This window comes from Delphinapterus leucas, chromosome 13 (genome assembly GCF_059928025.1).
Source record: "Delphinapterus leucas isolate spDelLeu-1000000601 "Yukka" chromosome 13, BTC_Dleu_Yukka2, whole genome shotgun sequence".
In the NCBI taxonomy this organism is placed as follows: Eukaryota; Metazoa; Chordata; class Mammalia; order Artiodactyla; family Monodontidae; genus Delphinapterus; species Delphinapterus leucas.
The window spans coordinates 12,268,358-12,285,629 of NC_143141.1; the positions used below are offsets into that span (position 1 = coordinate 12,268,358).

Genomic DNA, 17,272 nt, shown 5'->3' on the forward strand with positions numbered 1-17,272 from the left:
ACAAAGAAACAAGACAGAAGAATAAAAACACAAAAAGACAGTGACAAATCCAGAAAGGGAAGCAGGTCCATGGAGATCCACATATATATCTATTTATATGTATCAAATATTTTATAAGTTTTTAGTGGGGTAGGAGAGAGAAAAAGACTTCTATTTGAGAAAATGTAAAAAGGCCTATGTCCCCATGCCAATTTCTAGAGACATTTCAGAGGGGGAAAAAAGTGTTAAATCATAAATTTTACCTTTTTTATGTATTTTATTTTCATGACGACTTCTTTTCAGGATCCAAAGCCTAGTATGGGGGGAAAAAAAATCATGCAATCATTTTTATGCATTAAATTCAGGTACATCATAATACTCTTGTAATTTTCTAAAGATTCCAATAATATTCATCCTAGTAATCATCTAATAATATTTACTATAAGGGGAACTGGAAAATGACTTTTACATTTATCATTTTTTCCACATACATTCATGCTAATAAACAACCAAATATTTGGTATAATTTCTAATCCCAGGGTAACCCTTCATATTTCACAACTAAAAATATCCAGAAACAAGGACCTTTGACTTTATAATATTTGCAATATAGTCAAGGGAACTTCTGCCGCAAGATGGAATGGTTTGGTTTTAAAAGAATCTTTTATTTTCACTTATATTTCAGTTTAATTTTGAAGAGACTAGCTCCAATTAACACATGGGAAATGAAAGAACATAAACGACTATTACTTTTCAATTATCTTTTCTTACACTTGAAAGAATATTTGAAGAAAACTTTGAAATAACTACATAAGTATGTTTTGATGTAACCCTAAAATATTTATCAACCGATGATCCTTAACTCTCCTTCTAAGAGTATAACAGGAGTACTATTTCTCCTATTTGCTTTGTTTTCCTCTGGTTAACTTAGCTACTAAGGTTGCTAACTACACTGAAGGTTTTAAGAACATTCCAATTTACACCAGCAGTAAGTATAAATTTTCCTTTAAGCTACAAGGAAAAATATACAAATGAATTTTCTAAACGGAAGTAAATCCTTAGATTATCAGTCCTAATATAACCCACATGCTACCCTATGAGGCACTCTCCTTAAGAAACTGTGAGTGTCTTTTCAAATTCCACCCTTAGTTCAAAAGTATTCTTTAAAAAAGAAAAACAGGGCCTTCCCTGGGGGCGCAGTGGTTACGAATCTGCCTGCCAATGCAGGGGACACGGGTTCAAGCCCTGGTCCGGGAGGATCCCACATGCCACGGAGCAACTAGGCCCATGCACCACAACTACTGAGCCTGCGCTCTAAAGCCCGCAAGCCACAACTACTGAGCCCACGTGCCACAACTACTGAAGCCTGTGCGCCTAAAGCCCGTGCTCCACAATAGGAGAGGCCACTGCAATGAGAGGCCTGCGCACCGCCACGAAGAGTGGCCCCAGCCCACCACAACTAGAGAAAGCCCGTGCGCAGCAACGAAGACCCAACACAGCCAAAAATAAAATAAATTTAAAAAAAAAAAAAAAAAAAAGAGAGAAACAAAAATTAAAATTGTACTTACTTTAGCCAACAGTTCTTGTGTTTCAGCAGTCAGTGGAGCATGTGAAAACTTGCAATGTTCTCCCTGATAACATTTTGCTCCTGTATGGTAAAACTTGCAAGGATATTCATGTTAACCCAAATGTTAAGGAAAAGAACTGTAATCCAACTAAAATAATTTGTTATTAATTTAGTAACTTTATTTTTCCTACGTAAAGTTCTTTTCTACTAGTAGAAACAAATTCTCTATTTAAAATATGAGACAGTAAATTATTAACTGGGTTATAAGAAAAATCTAATTTTAGGATGATTATAAAGTTTATTGGCTATCACAGGACACTTTTTTCCTTCATATCCATTCTTAAAATAAACTACAGGTATATTTCACCGATATAAGAGAGGGATGTGTATTTTAAATACTTTGAGAAATGGGATTATTTTTAAAGCATTCTTTTGCGGTGGGGGGATTAAAGTCAATGACAATGATATGTCTTACAAATCTGGATCCTTCATATATTAGGCTTGTATAAAATAGGAACAATTTATACAGCTTCGATATTGTTTTCTAGGAAAAATTTCTCAAGTTAGAATTTGCGATTCCTTGTATTGAATGACTGAAGGAAAACAACTTTTGTGTTGATCAAAGGTCCAATTACCCTAAAATGTTTATGTTTGTATTTTTACAACATGTCTAGACCATTTACACTGAAGAGTTAGGGTTATTCTTCAAATTAAGGGACAATGAACCTCTATACAATACTGAATGTGCAGAAAAAGAGTACTCCCAAACTGTGCAATTCCTGCCTCTTTTATGAAGTAGATTACATGAATATAGATTCAATTAGTAGATGTCACAGCAGAAATTCAGAGAAGTTTTTCTGGATAGGTCTGAATAGGTCTCGTGAAGCTGTTACACTACCCAGGTTGAGAGGATGTGCATCTGAGAGAATTTCTAAAGACTCTTGCTTGGGGGAAAAAGAAGAAAAATCTGTGTACAATGTAATCACTTCAACACTGAGTTGAGCTTGGATAATGTGATTTTGCCGTGGCTAAAACACTTGGTTTCACTCAAAATTTTACATTCGTGTAAATGTTTATGAAAAGTAAAGTTACTGTACCTTGTGATAAAGGATATTATGCAAATACAGGCAGTTTTCACCTCTGGTACAATATCCTTGTACATAAAACTTACACATTTCCTTTTTCTTCTCTATCTCTGCAGCATGATCAAATTTACACTGGTCTCCCTGGGCCAAAAGAAGGGACAAGGAAAAACCATTATTCCTCATAGTTAAGTCATTACAATTCCTACTTAACTTAATGATTCTAGAAGAAAACAAAGTCTTAGAAGCAGTACAGTCTAATTCTTAACGAGCTATCATAACCACATCACATATATATATCTGCTTAAAAAATCTGTCAAGTCCTTAATATTTTTAACACAAAGCATTTTAAAAAAATTATCTATTCTCCTAAACATAAAAGAATATTTCAGTAAAATTTCCTAATTGAAACTTTCCCAGAAGGAAACGGTTCTAAAATTGTACAGGTATGCTTTTGGAGTGTCTAATGGAAAGAGGAGCTGGTTTTAGTACATTTTTGCTATATCTTACATTTTAGTATATTTTTGCTTACACATTTTTTATACCTTAATACATTTCCTTTCAAGAAAATATTTACAAATTTGTTTTCCCTGGCGTTGCACCGTATGTTGGTTGATGAATCCCTGACTCATTCTCACAGGCTGCTTCTCTTTAGGTTTACCATCCTTTGAAAACAAAAACAAAAAACTAAATGTGAGAAATAAAAAATTAAATATTTTATTCCATTGTACAAAAAAATGTGTTCTTTAAATTATTTATTTATTTTTGGCTGCATTGGGTCTTCGTTGCTGTGTGCAGGCTTTCTCTAGTTGCATCGAGCAGGGGCTACTCTCTATTGCGGTGCACGGGATTCTCACTGCAGTGGCTTCTCTTGTTGTGCAGCACAGGCCCTAGGCACACGGGCTTCAGTAGTTGTGGCTCGCAGGCTCTAGAGTGCAGGCTCAGTAGTTGTGGTGCATGGGCTTAGTTGCTCCACGGCATATGGGATCTTCCCAGACCAGGGATCAAACCTGTGTCCCCTGCATTGGCAGGCAGATTCTTATCCACTGTGCCACCAGGGAAGGCCGTACAAAATTATTTTAAACCACCTTTAAAAACATTAAAAGGTAACTCTTCTGAATTGGCCTGCAGGTAAGATGTGGACTTTTGTATATCAGTTGAAAAAAATTAATGTTTTGTCAGTTTCAACAGCATTCCATCACTGAACATTATGAATATTTTATTGTACCTTGCCCTCATTTTAAAAAATTAATTTAAAAATTTTAACAGGAAAGTACCACTACGTCTGATTAAAAAGTGAAGTCTAAGAACAAGGCTCTTTAGAACAATGGGGACAAACCTCAAAATCATAAGGTAAAGCAAAAGTAGTGTGATCTTTCATTTCAGTGAGATGCTCACTACGTGTGAGCTGAGTGTACTGACGAGCTCAAATTAACAAACATAATTAGAAATATACCCTCAAAAATGGCAAAAAAGGTATGAAAACAAAAGGGGAATTTCATTTTACGTCTTTAGAAACATAAATCACTTTTAGTGTGTTAACTTGTGGTACAACTTACAGCTTCTACGTACCATATACCCGCATACAGTCTTAGGAATTCAGTAAGTACAAAGAAGGGAGCTGGCTGTATATTTATGTGATCTGCTTTGCAATAATGTCAGACTTCCACTTAGCACCATCAAAATTATGTGTCTAATAAATGTCAGTTTTAACTCTGGGTTTTATTTTGATTATGTTATTAAATTCTAACATATATATTTACATTTGTTCCTCGTGTAGCAGGGCTGCCAGCTTTGGCTGAATAATCATTTGAGTCAATCTAAACCAAACGAAAGGGGGGACTTTGCTTGTGGTCCAGTGGTTAAGACTCCACGCACCCAGTGCAGGGGGCCCAGGTTGTCAGGGAACTAGAACCCACATGCCGCAACTAAAGATCCCGCATGAATCAACTAAGACCTGGCGCAGCCAAATAAATATGTAAATAAATATATATTTTAAAAAAAAACAAAGGAAAGGGAAACTGCCTGGGTCTAGCCCTGCCCTGGCCCTTGTAACTACAGGCAGTTACCTAAACCCTAGGGCTTCGGATTCCTCCTTTGTAAAACAGATTTTATATAAATACATTTCAATCTATAATATTTGGTATTTCTAATAGTTTACCACCCTCAACTCTTGCCTCCTGAACCAAGCCTAACAAAAAAAAGGTGGCCATCCAGCTTAGAAGCCCTCAGAAAAGCAGAGTCCAGAGGAGTCACTTATTGTTCTACCGTGATTACATCTGCAGACCAAGGAAGAGGAACTTCTACAAAGCAAAATCAAAATTCCAGGAGGGTAGGGAGTGTCTGATAAGGTCAAAGCTCAAAAATATTCATTTTTAATTTCCAGAGGGAGTCAAAAACCAACAGACCAGGGACTTTAAGAGTAGAAACTCTGTAAGACTCTGTGGCCTTTGGAATGTCCTCATGGCTATCTTATTATATTCTCCCTGCCTCCCATATCTGTTTTTGCACAGCCCTCAGAAATCAGGGGGCTTGTGTGCGTGTATACAGGGGCAACAGGTACGACACTAAGGCCTGAGTGGGCGCTGGCAGGTAACAAGTGTGAGGGAAGGCCACCCAACAGTGAGAAAGAAGAACCCACGGAGCCCACTGGAGGTAAGAGGAGATCCCATTGGGGTGCAAGATAAAAATCCAAGGGCAGGCAGTGCCCTCCGACAGACAGGCATATATTCTCATACCTGTTCCTGTGAGCCACTCTTCCTCAGGGAAGCGTTTGATCCTTTGTCTCCAGTGCCAGGCCATTTTCGCTTCATTTTCTTCTGTTTACCATTCTTGCGAACAGCTTTAAGGTTTTTATTTTTATTTTTTTGTTTAACAGCTAAAAGCAAGAAAGTTCAATTTAAAGGTGATATAAAAGTCCAATAGCAGTTTACTCTTAAGAAGTATATTCTCTAACAATCCAGGAAAACTTCTCCACTGCTTGAAGCGTAATAACTAGGATGATGCGGACCTGTCTTTCTAGAAGCTCTTGGATTAATATACTGTGGATCCCAAATTAACTCTTTGTGAAAATATATAAGGTATTATTGGGGAAAAAAACAAGATAATTCACGAAATCAATCTTGCTAGCCATCAGCCAGATCCTTCTGAAGTGTTCAGAGTACAATGGATCTAAGTAGGAACTGCTATAGCACTGTAACAGTAAAACCTTCAAATGTTTTAAAAGACCTCATATATGGCTGTCAGATTACTCCCTGAAAACATTTTATATATTAAGTTTACCTATAGATCCATTTTAAATAGAGGAACATTTAAAGAGGGAAAAAAATAAAATGAGAAGATTAAGAATTTCATTTACAATTGTCATTTATTCTCCTACCTGTGGCTTAACTTTCATTTTAGTCATCTAAAAGAATATATTTCTGAGTTTAGTCGGACACACTACCATCCCAGACATTAATTAAACCCATTCTTCTTTAGAGGACAGCGAACAGGTATTTCCTGTCCTTCACACATGCTGAGGCCAGGGGTTTAGCATTCTCCCTTTCAAAGTAGTCACGTCCTTTGAAAACCCTCCTGCACTCTCCGGTCCTCCGGCAAACTAAGCGTTTGTACACCAAGTGACCAGCTCACATTTGGTGTAAAGATCCAGGAAAACGTGATCTTATCATGAGATAAAATGCAAGCGAACCCCTCCCCCCCATCCATATGTGGACAAATGTGACTGCTTCTCTAGATAACTTTAAATGATAAAATAATTGGACTCTTACCTTTACCTTTCTGGGTATCCTTTGCTCCCTCTTTCTTCACAGATTCTTCAGGAAGCGATAAGGATTGAGTAACATTTGCCATCTCTTTAGCTTGTATATATTGTTGAAGCTCTTTAGCAAAATTATCTTCTGATTCCTGACTGCAGATATCATTATCACTATATACATCATAGTCCTTACTTCTTGATTTTCTACGTTGCAAATTCTTCCGTGATGTAGAGTTTCCAAAGTGCCTAAGCTAAGTGAAAATTACATTTTCAATTTTTAAAACCTAGCATGATTCAAAACAATCTGGTTATAAAGAAGAAGCAAAGACTGGCCATGATCACTGTTGAGGTTGGGAGATGGGTACATAGGGGTTTCATATGCTATTCTTTCCGTTCTTATGTATATGAAATTTTCCAGAATTTAAAAAAAAAAAAATCTATCCTTAAACATGGTTTGAGGGAAGATTCTGAATTTGTATACTGTACTTTACTGAATTGAAAGACTAAAGTCCCGGGGGGTGAGCTGAATTGGGAGATTGGGATTGACATACATACACTAATCTGTATAAAATAGATAACTAATGAGAACCTGCTGTATAGCACAGGGAACTCCACTTCGCTGTACGGTAGAAACTAACACAACAGTGTAAAACAACTATACCCCGATAAAAGAAAAAAAGAAAAGAAAAAAGAAAGACTAAAGCCCTATGTCTTAATTATTTGATATAAAGGAACTACAGAATTATAGTTCACATTTTATTTCTCCCTTTGCATGGACTATACTTTTAAACGGTTTAACTCAATAGATCGTCATTTCATAAAAGAACAAGTACACTGTAATGGCCCAATTGAAAATCCACTATACTAAGTAAGATACATCACACATACCAAAGCCTATTTTTTCCCTATAACTCACAGCACTGGTGGCATAGGATGTGGCAGCAATGATGAGAAGAAAGAATTGCCCCATTCTCTGTAATTAAGTTAATTTTACTTTCAGAAACAGTCTTCTAACTCTGTTGCTGGAGCTGCCCCAAGGTGACAGCTACAAACACAGGCATCCACTGGAACAGGAACTCAGGTATGGCAGCTGACCCTGAAGCAGCCCGAGGTGATCAAAGCAGACAACTTAAAGCACTTTGCATATAAAAATTTCCAAGTACTGGTTACAGAGGTGTCTATACTTGGTGACACAGGTGTATCAGGCTGTATAATTACAACCAGTACATTTCAATTAAAAAGTTTATTTTTAAAAAGCCCAACTGCCAAAGGGCTCCTATTCTGATCTCAGGAAGAGATGATATGTCTGTCATTAAATTGGCCAATTATCCTGCTCCAGAGCTTTTGGGCCTGGTCTCATCTACCCTCACATAACTGAGGAAGGCAGCAAAGGGGAATCACAAAATATACTAGGTGGTCCAGTTTAATGGTTTACCTTTGATGTTTAACTTCCAAGCTAGAAGCTGTACCACTGGAGGGTTGACTATGGCCTAGAAAATGAATTTGCCCCCTGCTTGAAGAATCCGAACAAGCTGAGAAGGTTGCCTAACCTGACAAGGGCTTCACTGTACATCTTATTTTCATTACACCAGACAAGACTACCAACCAATCCAATCTTCAAGCCTCCAAGTTTCTCATCTCTGAGTCCTCAAGAAAAGAGCACCCTTTTCCAACATACCATAGAACAAACTTGTAAACAGCTTCGGGTTAGGGGTTAGGCCTGGCCTCCTGCTTTTATAAATAACGTTTTGCTGGAACAGTCACACTCATTCATTCATTAATCTATGGCTGCTTAGCTGTGACAGAGACGATATGGCTCACAAAGTCAAAAAGATGCACTTATCTGGTCCTTTATGAAAAAGTTGGCTGACTCCTGTGATAATTATTATGTTTACCTTGGTTTTGGCCTTTAATTTTATTTAGTAGGCACAGGGAGAACCAAAAAATCATTCAATATGCAACAGTTCACAAGAAGTTTAGCTCAATCAAACATGAGATTCTATTCAGTGCATCTGAATCAAAATATTACGAGGATCCAAATGGGTGATTACGTGTTCCCCCTCCCCCGCACAAGATGCGGAGGCCTGCAGTACTGAGCAGACCCCTTTTACTACAAGTAGTAACAAAACTGACTTATTTGTATTAAATGAAGAGATGAGATGACCTGGCAACATTATAAAACCAGGACAATCATCAACTATGTTGTTTTACTATAGAGAAGTATTCCTAATTGATATGATTCTTTTCAGAGGGCACCGAAATACACAATATACAAATGATTGCTTAAATACTTTTCTTCATGCAGCTAACTATAAACTCATTGCTTCGATGTCTGTTGTTCTCTATATAATTTGGAAAGTATAAGAACACGATATTACAACTTTTTTATGTTTTATAAAGGAGTCTACATAAAGTATTTTTCTTCTTTTTTAAGTAAAAGATTTTCTTGCATTTGATTCAGGATGGTATATAGAACTCGTATGGCCTCCTGAAGTTCCACAGAAATAAAAGTATAGAAATATAAAAATTAATAGTCCTAAAATAGTGTGTGTATAGGAGACGGGGAATGAAGTACACTCATTAGGAATTAAGAAAAGTTCAACAAATTCCTGGCAAATTTTTGACAAACAAAAAGCAAGTTATAATTTGGAGGTTGGGCTTAGGGTGCAGTGTGAGAAATAGGGCTATAAATGAGAATGACTTAAAATTCTACATAAAAACAAACAAAGCTATTGTAACAAATTATCTCTGCCCACCCACCCCCCACGCAGAATACAATCAAACAAAAATTTACCCTGGGCAGGGGACTTCCCTGGTGGCACAGTGGTTAAGAAACCGCCTGTCGATGCAGGGGACACGGGTTCAAGCCCTGGTCCGGGAAGATCCCACATGCCGCGGAGCAACTAAGTCCGTGCGCCACAACTACTGAGCCTGCACTCTAGAGCCCATGAGCCACAACTACTGAGCCCAAGTGCCACAACTACTGAACCCGCGTGCCTAGAGCCCGTGCTCCGCAACGAGAAGCCACCGCAATGAGAAGCCCGTGCACCGCCATGAAGAGTAGCCCCTGCTCGCCGCAACTAGAGAAAGCCCGCACGCAGCAACAAAGACCCAATGCAGCCATAAATAAATAAATTTTAAAAATTCATTAAAAAACAAAAAATTTACCCTGGGCAAAAAGAGAGCTATTCGCTAAAGAAATGTATTAAAATGTCTGATAAAAGCCAAGCCTTCTTGTATGGGTACTAAGACCCCAGAGTGAATTCCTCCATATTCTGACATTTGGGAGCAACTCCCACGAGAAAAACACTCTATCCACTCACTCTATATCGAGGGTTCTTAACCTGCTGTCCAGAGATGGCCCCACCCCGCCCTGCCTCTGGCCAAGGGTCTATGGATAGAATTCAATGAGCTTGGAGAGTAATAAAAATCACACATTATCTCCATCAACCTCTAAACTGACATTTGGCATTTTCTTCTGCTTTGAACCACAGCAACAAACCACAGTAGTATTAGCAGCAGCTGCGACTGTCACCACTAGAAATCACAGGCACTTTCGTATATCACAGTTATTGCAGACCTCAAGATATCTTTTAGGTTCATCACTATGTCAAAATTACAATAATTAGACCTAACGCTGGATCTTACTAGTTAGTGCATTTATAAAGAGCGTATTACTCTTACCCCATTTGTTCTTTAATATTTTGATAACTGTGTTTCAATAAGATCAATTTCCATTGTAATCCAACGTATTTTATACACTTAAAAACATTATCATAAGGGGCCCATGGGCTTCACCAGACTGCCAAAGGGGGTGCGTGGCACAAAGAAGGTTAAGAACTACTATGCTGCTGGACACCTAGAGACGCACACGGCCCACTCACGTACCGAATGCCCCATCAGGCTTTCCATTTAGAAGAGAGGCCTATGGAGACACAGACCTACCAACAGACCAGCAAAGAACATCCATCAGCTCTCCAGGCCTTTCTTAAATCAAGAGACATAAAGAAAAACAAAAGCTAACAATGAAATCTAAAGCAGTGGTCATTAAAATAAAACCAAGGGCCAAATCTATCCTGCTACCTGTTTCTGTAATAGTCAGCAAGCTAAGAATGGTCTTTACATTTTTTAAATGGTTGGGGGAAAAAAATGAAATAACATTTCATGACACGGGAATTATATACAATTCTAATTTCAGCATCCATAAAGTTTTATCAGAACACAGCCATGCTCACTCATTTACGTATTACACTGGCTGCTTTGAGAGCTGAGCAGATGCAAAAGAGACCGTAGGTGTGGCTGTGGCTCTCTCATCACTTTACACTCATGCTCAGCATACCATGAATTTCAGTGACGGGTATAACTTTTTTTTTTTTTTTTTTTTGGCGGTATGCGGGCCTCTCACTGCCGTGGCCCCTCCCGCCGCGGAGCACAGGCTCCGGACGCGCAGGCCCAGCGGCCATGGCCCACAGGCCCAGCCGCTCCGCGGCACGTGGGATCCCCCCCGGACCGGGGCACGAACCCGTGCCCCCCACATCGGCAGGCGGACCCCCAACCATTGCGCCACCACGGAAGCCCATAACTTTAAAAAAAAATACATTTACTTATTTATTTATTTATTTTGGCTGCGTTGGGTCTTCGTTGCTGCGCGCGGGCTTTCTCTAGTTGCTGCGAGCAGAGGCTACTCTTTGTTGCGGTGCGCAGGCTTCTCACTGCAGTGGCTTCTCTTGTTGTAGACCACGGGCTCTAGGCACGCGGACTTCAGTAGTTGTGGCTCGCGGGCTCTAGAGCACAGGCTCAGTAGTTGTGGCGCACAGGCTTAGTTGCTCCGTGGCATGTGGGATATTCCTGGACCAGGGCTCGAACCTATGTCCCCTGCATTGGCAGGTGGATTCTTAACCACTGTGCCACCAGGGAAACCCTGACAGTTATAACTTGACAGCATGTTGAATATGTCACATATCACCAAGTCATGATACTTTTTTGTTTCATTACCAGTGCACACCCACCATGTCAAAACATGAAAAGCAGACTTTGAATGCCATGCATTTAAGACACAGTAAAGTGTGGATTATTTTACTGTCAAATTAGGTGGCAAAGCATTACGGTTATTACACAATGATATTACAGCAGTGCTGAAGGAACACAATATATGTTGACAATATTAAGCATTCATCACAATGGTCCCAACTCACAGGAAAGCCATGGTGAGAACAATTAGAAAATATAAGCCAAATATCTCATCACAAAATTATTTCCTCACAAAAATCAAAAATGAAAATGAGGCTGCAATCAAAGTAAGTTTCTGAGTGGCTCAGTTGTTAGCCAAAGAAAGCTGATGGTGAGTTAATTAAATCATGTTTGATTGCAGCAATTGAAGAACTGTCCAGAGAAAAAGTTCTTTAAGAAAACTGGCCTTTTGGCAACAACAGTTTCTCAAAGACGTGAGGGAACTGGGAGAAACTCTGACAACTAAAAAAATAAGACAAATGATATCAAGTGGTTTTCCTTGGCTCTTGATGAGTTGACAGATGTTACTGACATCGCTCATATCACTGTGCTGTCCAAAGTTACAACAAGAAGCAAGAGCTCCATTCTCACGCAAATTTGCAGTAGATTTATCTTCCAGGCTCAAACTACAGTTCCAGCAGTGTTTTTCAGATTTTAATGTATATGCAGACGAAATCGCTATTTCAAAATCCATTTAACTGTGCAACTGAGGAGTTATCACCTAACCTTCAATTGGAAGTAATTAATCTGCAGTGTAATGACAGGCTAAAAGACAAATCTCAAGAGAAAAATCTAATAAAGTTTTAAAAATGCCTTCCAAGCAATGAATATACTCAGTAACAATCATGCTGGTGAACTGATAAGAGTTTTCTGCAGTACCTGCAGTAAAAAAAACACCTTTAAAGATGAAATGTATAGAGTCTAATTACAGATCAGCACTAACAGATGAATCTTTGCAATCAATTTAGATAGGGAACACTAACCTTGAACTCCAGTTAAGCAAATTATTAACCCAAAAGAAGAATCCCCTCATTCTCACTAGTAAACCTGTACAACAAAAAACTCAATTATTATTATATGTTAAATTCTGTCAATAAAAATGCTGTGGAAATTTGTTTTCTCCCACTTGTTATATCAGTAGCTACATTCTACCCTCAATTTTGCTTTTGGCTTGCAAAGCCTATCTTTTACAGAAAATATTTACTGACTCCTGATCTAGAGAATAAAACAAAAAAGCAGTAGAAAGAGAAAACCTGATCCAGAAGAATCAAATACAATTCAAGGAAAAGAAAAGAGCACAAAAATTTTTAAATAAATACACAAAGATATCAGGATGGTATATATATATATTTTTTTGCAGTACGCGGGCCTCTCACTATTGTGGCCTCTCCTGTTGCGGAGCACAGGCTCCGGACGCGCAGGCTCAGCGGCCATGGCTCAAGGGCCCAGCTGCTCCGCGGCATGTGGGATCTTCCCGGACCGGGGCACGAACCCGTGTCCCCTGCATCAGCAGGCGGACTCTCTACCACTGTGCCACCAGGGAAGCCCCAAGATGGTATATTTTTTAAAAATGCTAGAAAGCTATAACAACAGAACAAGAAAGAACTCTTGATAATTATGATTTACGAAATGAAGATAGATAGAAATAGAGGAAATGTCTTAGAATATAAAGAAAAAAGGCAAAGAGAATAAAAATAAAAGATATTCCTTGTACATGAAGGGTATGAGTAAACAGTCTCACCAAACACTTAAGCACAATGAATGAAAAAAGATTCAGTCTCTAACACCACCAAGAGAAGACTCTAAAAGCTTCCAGGGAGAACAGGATACTTAACAAAGTAACTAGAATTAGATTGCCAAGACTTCACACTAGCAACACTGGACAGTAGAAGAAAATGGGGCAATAAGCTCAAGCCGAATTCTATTTCAGCCAAATTACCTGTCAGCTATGAGACTAAAGTCAAGATATTTTCAGAAATGTTACAAGAACTCAAAAGTCTAATTCCATGCATTCCTATCTAACAATGTATGCCAGCTAAGTGAGAAAACAAGTTAGAAAATGGTGCTTAAAAAAAAAGGAAAGGATGTAATTCACAATAGCCTCATCAGACACCTAGCAATACATCTGACAAAAGGTATATAAGATGGAAGACATCTACAAAGAAATTATAAAACACTGCTGAGATAAATTAAAGAGGAGTTAAAGACTGGACAATCCAATATTCTAAAGATGTCAGTTCTCTCCCAAATGACCTAAAGATTCAATGCATTCCAAAGTGAAAATCCCAACAGGATTTTTTGTGGAACTTGACAAACTCTTTCTAAAGTTTATATGGCAATGCAAAGGGCTAAGAAGAGCTGAGACGGTTAAAGAAGAAAAACAACGTGAGAGGACTTGCTTATCTGATATCCAAACTTATTATAATAAAACTGTAATAATCAACACAGTGAGGTCTTGGGGGAAGGGACAGACATATAAACCAGCAGATGAGAAGAGAGAGTCCAGAAACGGACTCATCAGAACACAAACGCTTGATTTTTGACACCAATAACACTGCAGACTCATGCGGGAAAAGACAGTTCTTTCCCCCCAATGAATGGTGATGGAACAATTGGGTATGATAATGAAAAAAAAGTAAAATGAAATTTGTCCCCTCTACCTCACAGTATACATAAAAATCAATTCTGGGTGATTATAAACATAAATGGGAAAGAAAAACAACAAAACTTCTAGAAGACACTGTAGGGAAATATCTCTATTACCTCAGGGTATTTAAATAAAACATATAAAACATTAACTATAAAGGAACAGATTAATAAATTTGAATACATTAAAATTATAAACCTTTTATAAAAACTGCCATTGACTGGAAAGAAAGCCACAAAATGAGCAGATACTTGCAACACATAATCCACTAAGAAGGGGAAAAAAATCCCCTATATCCAGAATAAAGAAAAAAATGAAAAAAAGACTTAAAGTGGCCCACAAAAAAGGCAAATCCAAGTTGGACAAACATGAAAAGATGCTCAATAGTAATCAAGAAAATGCAAACTAAATGACAATGAAGATATCTCACCAGATGGCAGAAAATAAGAAAGGTAACAAATATCAAGTGAGCAGCAGTAGAAATACAGCCTCTCATACACTGCCTTTTGGAATAAACATCAGTAGAACCACTCTGGAATACAGTTTGGCATCATGGTAAAGGGAAAGATGCTTGTACTCTAAGACCCAGCAGTTCCACTCCTAGGTAAATGTAGAGTAGATGTGCAGCAGGATACAAGTGAGAGACGTAGCAGCATTACCCATAACCCCCAAAACTGGACATGAGACCAAATGTCCACCAACAGCAGAACCTAGTATATTCAAACAATGGAATGCCATGCAGCTAAGAAAATGAACAAATCAGTATATGCCACTTGTGTATACTATGTATATACTACATGTATATATCGTGTATACTATGACTCTTATAAATATAACGTTGAGAAAAATAAGACAGCAAAGAGCACATACAACACTATTCTATTTCTATAAAGTGCAAAAACAGGCAAGAGAAAACTGCATTCTGAAGCGTGACAGCATTAGTAGTAAAACTGTAAAGAACAAGGAAGTGATTACTACACGAGTTCGGACGGTAGTCGTCTCCAGGAGGAGAAAAGGGAATACAACTGAAAAAGGAGGCATCAGAGGCACTGTGGGTAAAGCTTTCTTGATTTGCACAGTGTCTACTTGGGTGTTCTTTTTAATTAGCTGTGATACTATACATTTATGTTTTACACACTCATAAGTAAAGAGCCTGGCCTGGAGTAAGCCTACTTAGAAATAATCTAGGTATCCATCTTCTCACAGTATTATTTCTGGGAAACTCCTCAAGATAATCGTAGAAGGTTGTACCTGTCTATCTCCTGTATGGGGTTATACGTGGACTGGGGAACTTTAAGTGGGCATGAAAGACTGGGACCTACATGACTAAAATAGCATAAAAAAGGTGTGGGAAACCCAAACTGCAGTTCCTTGGTGTCCACCACAGCTCTCGTCCACAGCAGCCATATATGCCCCAAAGGGCAAAAGAAGTTACGTACTTGGGTAGCTGAGAGGCTTCCTGAGGAGATGAAGATGCTGTACCTGCTGGATGTTCTGTCCTGTATCCTTTTATAAAGCTGAGTATAAGAATATCATATGAAAGCCCATGTGTGTCTTGTGAGTCTCATTGCCAATTTGAACCCATTCTTTTGCAGTGCATTAAAATTCACAATTAAAAAAGTTCAAAAAGAGAAAAAGCAAGAAAGATGCAGATATTGGTGTTGCTGTGGGTTGACTGTGTCCTCCCCAAATTCTTATGTTGAAGTCCTAACCCCTAGTACCTTAGAATGTGACCTCATTTGGAAATAGGGCCATTATATATAAAATTAGTTAAGATGAGGTCATTAGGGTGGGCTTTAATCCAATATAGCTGGTGTCCTTATAAAAGTGGGAAATTTAGACACAGACGTATTCATACAGGGAGAATGCCCTTCAAACATGAAGGTAAAGATCAAGATGATGCTTCTGGAAGCCAAGCCAAGGAAGACCAAAGATTGCCAGCAAACCAACCAGAAGCTAGGGCAGAGGCATGGAACACATTCTTCCTCACAGCTGTCAGAAGGAACCAACCCTCCCGACAGCTGGCTCTTGGACTTCTAGCCTCAAGAAACACAAGACGATAAATTTCTGTTGTTTAAATCACCCAGTATGAGGTACTCTGTTATGGCAGTCCTAGCAACTGAATACAAGCTTCAAGCTATAAATCACTACGGTTAGTTAAGTTTAGCAAATCCAAATTTTTAATCTAATTTGAAAAGAAAGAAGATTTTGAAACCGTTAACAACCATTTCAAAGACAGGGGAAACCAAAATACAGACAATGCACTAGAAACAGTTCATGTTAAACAACAAAGTTCTTAAATGATTAATTTTTTTTTAAGTATAACAAGGTTTCCTTTGATATAAGTAACCTGGTCTCAAATGCTGACTAAAAGGAGACAAATAGGATCCCTAATCAACTTCTCACAGCCATTTCTGTCTGTTTTTTCAATACACCAACTTAATCTTACTTTTTTGGAAATTTGCTCACACTTCAGTTTTACTTTCCATTTTATTTTCTCTTCTTGTGTTTCTTCAACTTCTGTATCATCTATTTCACCATCGATTCTGCAGCAAAAATATCAAATAACACAGACGGGTTTTTCAACATGAAAAGGGTTCATACCACAACATTAAAATTCACTGCTTTGGTTTACCTTCAACTTGCCCTCAAAGAAATTCCAAATTCAAAATCTACCCCAAATATTCCAGAGAAACATTCCATCATTACTACTCAATGATGAGCAGTAAATGTCAACACATGTTTATGAGTAAACCGCAAAGCTGAAACTTTATATTACATAACCTTAATGTTCAATTATTAGCAGCTATATAAATCATCCATTCATTCAACAAATACTGAGTATCCACCGCACACCAGGCTCTGGACCTTAAATCCTGGAATACAACAATGAAAAAGACCTTGTTCCTGCCTTCTAAGAACTTTCTATCTACTTGGGAGAAAAAAAGAAAGCAACTTCTGTATGGTGTGCTAAGTATCAGTGCATGCATGAGGAACACTTAACCTAGGTTTGGGGGCCAGAAGTTTTCCTAACCTAAAAGATATGTAAGGACTTCCCTGGTGGCGCAGCGGTTGAGGGTCTGCCTGCCGATGCAGGGGACACGGGTTCGTGCCCCGGTCCAGGAGGATCCCACATGCCACCGAGCGGCTGGGCCCGTGAGCCATGGCCGCTGAGCCTGCGCGTCCGGAGCCTCGGCGGGAGAGGCCACAGCAGTGAGAGGCCCGCGTAC

The 17,272-nt window shown here is 38.6% G+C and overlaps 1 protein-coding gene across 3 annotated transcripts in view; it reads right to left on the bottom strand.

The window, feature by feature from the left end:
* ZC3H8 (zinc finger CCCH-type containing 8) overlaps nt 1–17,272 on the bottom strand; it is a 51,353-nt gene that overhangs the window by 31,478 nt on the left and 2,603 nt on the right. For 2 of the 3 annotated variants that reach the window (XM_089922803.1, XM_089922804.1), the window contains exons 2-8: nt 16,492–16,588; nt 6,399–6,636; nt 5,367–5,506; nt 3,174–3,293; nt 2,659–2,772; nt 1,548–1,655; nt 243–292 (exon numbers count right to left, since the gene is read on the bottom strand). In XM_089922803.1, coding sequence (XP_089778929.1) covers nt 263–292; nt 1,548–1,655; nt 2,659–2,772; nt 3,174–3,293; nt 5,367–5,506; nt 6,399–6,636; nt 16,492–16,588 — 847 coding nt within the window. In that variant the 3' untranslated portion in view covers nt 243–262. The remainder of the gene's footprint in view (nt 1–242; nt 293–1,547; nt 1,656–2,658; nt 2,773–3,173; nt 3,294–5,366; nt 5,507–6,398; nt 6,637–16,491; nt 16,589–17,272) is intronic. The other variant, XM_089922805.1, reaches the window with a different exon arrangement.